Below are 5,363 nucleotides of genomic sequence, written 5' to 3'. Positions count from 1 at the left end.
ACACAGTGGAGGTGCCCAAAGCGAAGTAACGCAACAAAAACGATAGGAAAACCCTGGTTCAACGTGTTTCTTGTAAGTTCCTGTCTCTGAGTATTATGGGTTGGATCTGATAAGCCTTCAAATGTATGGATCAGTCATTCAAACTGGGCTTCTTGGATCACAAGTTCCTGGAGAAACACACCACCAACACAACTTGTTGACTAATTTAGATGCAGGGAATCCATAAGGATTGGACCTGAAAACATTGGGGGCTCAGCCCACATTGGGGGCTCAGCCCACAGTGGCGGCGGCGGCGGCGTTACAGTGGAATTTTCTACTGCAACACTCCCCACACACAAACACACAGTACACCCGCGACTGTTACAATGAAGGCTCGATAATCAGCTCACGGCATATAGGCAGGGGTAACGTGCTATTTTTATGAGTGGGGGGCGGACCTCACCTCCTCTAGGGGGGTCCGGGTGGATGCTCCCCCGGGAAGATTTTTTTTTAAATATTGAAGTTAAAAGCATCAATCTGGTGCACTTTGAGAGCAACATTAAGAGATCTATGGATACATCTCTCAACACCCATATGAAAAATAACTGTAAACAGATTTTCTTTTTCTCTATGGATATTTTACAAATCACTCCCCTTTTAAACTCTATTAAAGTTTTACTGCCATATAGTACTTCATAACTGTAACCCTTTATTCTCTTATTTTCTTTATAACTATAATGATCAAAGGTGTGCCACGGAGATAATCTTTTGAATAATTTGTGACCAAACCGTTTGAGACCCACCTGCCCCTTTCACACCAGCGCCTTTTCAGCTCCGGCTCGGAGCTGGAGCCTGAAAAGCGCCGGTTTTTCCTGTTCACACCGCAGCGGCGCCGGCTCTTAGCTCCGGAATCCGGTTCACTTCCAGCTCCAAAAAATTGTCCGTCTAGAGGCAAGAGCTTCGGAGCTAAGAGGTGGCGTCGCTTACGTCTCTCTTACGTCGAGGCGTGCAGGAAACTAAACCCACCTCCCCTGAACATGGGTCGACTGTCATGCCTGCCTACAAGCAGTAGTGCTTATAAACACACTTTATAAAGTCAGGCAACACTAACCAGGCTTCGTGTGATTCTGTTTATTTGTACCTTACTTTGACCATCCGTTCACTGTTATTGATCATTGTGGAGAGAGGCAGACGTTTTGTTTTGTATTATTATTTAGCAGCTATTGGATGGAATCAATACATGGGCTGCACAGGTTGTCATGTCCGACTATCACAAGTAGAATCATAATAAAAATACGCCGGTAAAATGTGCCTGTAGAAAACGGTTTATGCCACAATAGGATAGCAATAGCAAGTAGTCAGTTTAGCTTCGGTTGCTATGCTAACATCACCCATTTTATACCAGAGAAACTTTCATAAGAGCGTTGTGATACCAAACAGCGTCAATTCAGACTGACACACATTCACTTAGGCTAACGGCCCGTCTACACTACAGGCGTCGAAAAAGCTTGAAGCTGGGCGTGTCTGAGGCTTGGCACTTTCTCGCGCCCAAGGCGACCAACAACCAATCAGGAATCTCCCGCCCGCCCCCAGCATACAAAGCAAAAAAAAGTCCGGTTCTTCTACACTATTGCCAAAATGGATGCCGGTTTTGTAGCAACGGTAGCGTTGGTTTATGCAATGTCTCGCAGGAGGCAACGTATAGTGCGTCGCTGTTGGGTACATACAATACTCAGAAAACGTCTGCAACAGGGGGAATACCACGTTCTTGTCCAAGAGCTCCGCCTGGATGGTGTACTGTTTCAGCAGTACTTCAGGATGACCAAAGACGCGTTCGACGAGTTGCTCGGAAAAGTCGGTCCACTGATTGCAAAGGCAGACACCCGTATGCGTTTGTCAATCGGACCCGCCGAGCGACTCGCCATCTGCCTACGGTACGTTTTGTGTATTTCTACTTCTTTAATATGACTCTGTATATAAAGAGAGAGAATGCATGCAATGGATGAATGAAGTCTGTGATGTAGTTCAGATGAATGACATTAATTAAGATAGCTAGGTAAACGCAGTATTGCTCCCCTGTGTGTGTGTGTGTGTGTGTGTGTGTGTGTGTGTGTGGTGTGTGTGTGTGTGTGTGTGTGTGTGTGTGTGTGTGTGTGTGTGTGTGTGTGTGTCTGCCTGTGGTGTATGTGTGTGTCTGTGGTGTGTGTCTGTGGTGTGTGTGTGTCTGTGGTATGTTGGTGTGTCTGTGGTGTGTGTGTCTGTGGTGTGTGTGTGTGTCTGTGATGTGTGTGTCTGTGATGTGTGTGTCTGGTGTGTGTGTGTGTCTGTGATGTGTGTGTCTGTGGTGTTTGTGTCTGCCTGTGGTGTATGTGTGTGTCTGTGATGTGTGTGTGTGTCTGTGATGTGTGTGTCTGTGGTGTGTGTGTCTGCGTGGCGTATAACTTTTTTTTTTTTAAATCTTGTATATTACTTTTTTCTCAGGTACCTGGCAACCGGTGACTCGTACAGGACCATAGCATTCAGCTATCGGGTCGGGCATGCAACAGTGGCTGTCATCGTCAAGGAGGTTGCGGGTGCCATCTGGACCGCGCTGGTCGAGGAGACCATGCCGGTACCACAGACGGAGGACTGGAGAGCCATCGCTGCTGGGTTCCAGGAGCGCTGGAACTTTCCAAATTGCGTTGGTGCCATTGATGGGAAGCACGTGGTGATCCAGGCTCCGGCAAATTCTGGGTCCCTCTACTTCAACTACAAGTCCAGCCCCTCCTTGGTACTGCTGGCAGTCGTGGATGCTGAGTACCTCTTCAGGGTAGTGGATGTCGGAGGTTTTGGAAGGAGCAGCGACGGTGGGAGCCTGCGGAATTCCGCTTTTGGAGAGAGCCTCAGAGATGGCAGTCTGCAGCTACCACCTGATACCGTCATCCCAGGAGCAGAGCGGCTCGGCCTTCTTCCCCATGTGTTTGTTGGAGATGAGGCTTTTCCGCTGCTGGACAACCTGCTGCGTCCGTTCCCTGGACGTCAGCTCACGCGTGAAAGGAGGCTGTTCAACTACCGCCTCAGCCGGGCCAGGTTGGTGGTTGAATGTGCGTTTGACATCCTCTCATCTCAGTGGAGAATGTTCCGGTGTGTCATCACCACCAGCCCGGAGGTAACAGAGTTGTGTGTGAAGGCCACCTGTGTGTTGCACAACTTCCTCCGCAGGAAGACAATAGAAAGGTCATCACGCACACCTGTCGTCCCTGTCGTCGCAGAGTCGAGTGATGAAGCTCCAACCCTGCGCGATGCACCTATGATGGGCTCAAACAACGCCACACGCTGATCCATCCAACTGCGGGAGACCTTCTGCTCCTATTTGAATGAGGAGCGTGTAGTGTCATGGCAGCATAAAGTGGTGTAGGGTCACCATGGCTCCTCCAAACCAAAAGCTCTTTTAAGAGCTACCCATTTTCTTTAAAGAGCAAATATTCCAAATGAGCCATTTTAAAATCAAACATTCCTAATAAACATGTTTCTTGAATTGATATTATTATATCATGATATGACTAACAACCTTTTTCTTTCAGCCCTGTTTTTACTGATAAACCACTCATAATTTCAATAGGTTTTCACATGACCAATTACAGAAGAAAGCACATTATATATACTGACATACATGAAGCTTCTGGTATGTTGCAACTGACAAACCACATGAACAAGTGAAGACACAGTATAGCCATAACATACTTGAAATAATGTTTTATTTGGTGAATTTGAGTGAAGTGTGTGTGATGAGTGATGAGTGTAAAAAAATGTAATGTGGATCAGTATGTGTGAAAAAATTATAAAATTATAAATTGTTCTGCTGGTCCACGTCAAAAATTATTTAGTGTACCCCGAGGCGGACTCTTGCCCTCTGTGCCCTTGTCATCTGCCTCATGGTGGGCAAGAGGCTCTTAAAAAATTGCAAGTCCTCGTCCTCCTTCACCACTGGTGGGGTTGGCTGGGCAATTGCTGGGTAATTGCTGACAGCAGACAGCAGACTTCTTTCAAACTGGGACATCTCCCTCCCCCTCCCCCGTGTTTTGCCCCGGACCTCAGCATTCTCCTCCTGGCTGACTGCTGCTGGCTGACTGGCGGACTGGCTGGTGGACTGGCTGGCTGACTCACTGTCTACCTGGCTCTCTTCCTCTGCCACCAGGGTGGATGGAGGCAGGGTCTGCCGGGGGACATTGCTGGACGTCTCACGGTCTATGATGAATGGGGTTAAAAACCCCATCACTGCCATGAAACGCCAGGGCTTGTACCCACCTGCAGACCCTGCCCCGCTTCTTTTGGCCTCCTTCTCCATATTATTTTCCTTGCGGAACCTGTCCCTCAGACTCTTCCATCTCTTCTTGCAGACATTATCTAATAAAATGAAATGAAATAATAAAGTTAATAAATAATAAAGTGAATTTCTTGAATTTACTAAATTATTCCTCCATTAATGAATGCTATTTTTATGTTACATTCCATGCTGGCTAAATATACTGTCTATGCTTGATAGCTGTGAATCAAATCAAGTTTGATTTATATAGCACATTTATAAACGATTTTTGGTCGAGCCAAAGTGCTGTACATATAATAAAGTTAGCCTACAGTAGAGACACTTTACAGCAAATACAACAGCACAGATTGTTCAGAATATCAGTATGAGAAAAACGACACCCTCTGCATGTATTATATGTTATATATTATGCTTATACTTATTATATTATATATAATATTTTTGTATTAATATACATTATATGTTATGCTACATTACTAGCTGGCTAAATATACTGTCTATGCTTGATAGCTGTGCATGTATTATATGTTATGTTATATATTATGCTTATTATAATGTTTTTTTATTATTATATTAATATATATTATGTTATTATGCTACATTACTAGCTGTCCATTCAATGCTAAAACGAAGTAAACTGGATATAAACTCCCCAAACAGTTGAAAACCTACCAGTTTCACCAACTGTCTCTGCCACCTCCCGCCATCCCTGGTTCCTCCGGTTTAGGTCCCGGTAGGTGAACAGAGTACAGTCATACAGGACTGGGACATTTGCCACAGCAATGATTAATTTGTCCTCCATTTTATGACATATGGAAAATAGTCAAGACCTGCGGGATCAGCATACACGCGGTTTGATTGGCTAGCGCTTGTACTGGCGGGAATTGCAAAAACGGGATTTGATTGGCTGACGCCAGCTTCGAGAAAGCATCGAGCCTCAAAAGTTGAACAATGTTCAACTTTTGAGGCTCGCGACGCTTGCAACGCCTTGCCAAGCTACCCACAATGCAGTTCGGCGAAGTTTGAAAATATCCTACGTCACCCCATTCAAATGAATGGGCGAAGCGTTGAAAGCTTT

General features: G+C 45.6%; 1 protein-coding gene across 1 annotated transcript; it reads left to right on the top strand.

The window, feature by feature from the left end:
• Nucleotides 1-1,797: 1,797 nt before the first annotated feature.
• On the top strand, nt 1,798-3,298 carry LOC117549640 (protein ANTAGONIST OF LIKE HETEROCHROMATIN PROTEIN 1-like). Its single transcript, XM_034221697.1, has 3 exons — nt 1,798-1,913; nt 2,461-3,048; nt 3,181-3,298. Exons 1-3 carry the CDS (start codon nt 1,798-1,800, stop codon nt 3,296-3,298), a joined length of 822 nt encoding a protein of 273 aa, XP_034077588.1.
• The last annotated feature ends 2,065 nt before the right edge of the window (nt 3,299-5,363 follow it).

This window comes from Gymnodraco acuticeps, unplaced genomic scaffold, assembly GCF_902827175.1.
Source record: "Gymnodraco acuticeps unplaced genomic scaffold, fGymAcu1.1, whole genome shotgun sequence".
NCBI lineage: Eukaryota > Metazoa > Chordata > Actinopteri > Perciformes > Bathydraconidae > Gymnodraco > Gymnodraco acuticeps.
This window is presented reverse-complemented; position numbering and strand designations above follow the sequence as displayed.

Excerpts from the sequence above, each read along its gene's own strand:
- LOC117549640 (XM_034221697.1), top strand. The coding sequence starts at position 1,798 with ATGACCAAAGACGCGTTCGACGAGTTGCTCGGAAAAGTCGGTCCACTG. Across the intron at positions 1,914-2,460 it reads CGACTCGCCATCTGCCTACG|GTACCTGGCAACCGGTGACT; the intron begins GTACGTTTTGTG and ends CTTTTTTCTCAG. Across the intron at positions 3,049-3,180 it reads TACCGCCTCAGCCGGGCCAG|GAAGACAATAGAAAGGTCAT; the intron begins GTTGGTGGTTGA and ends CTTCCTCCGCAG.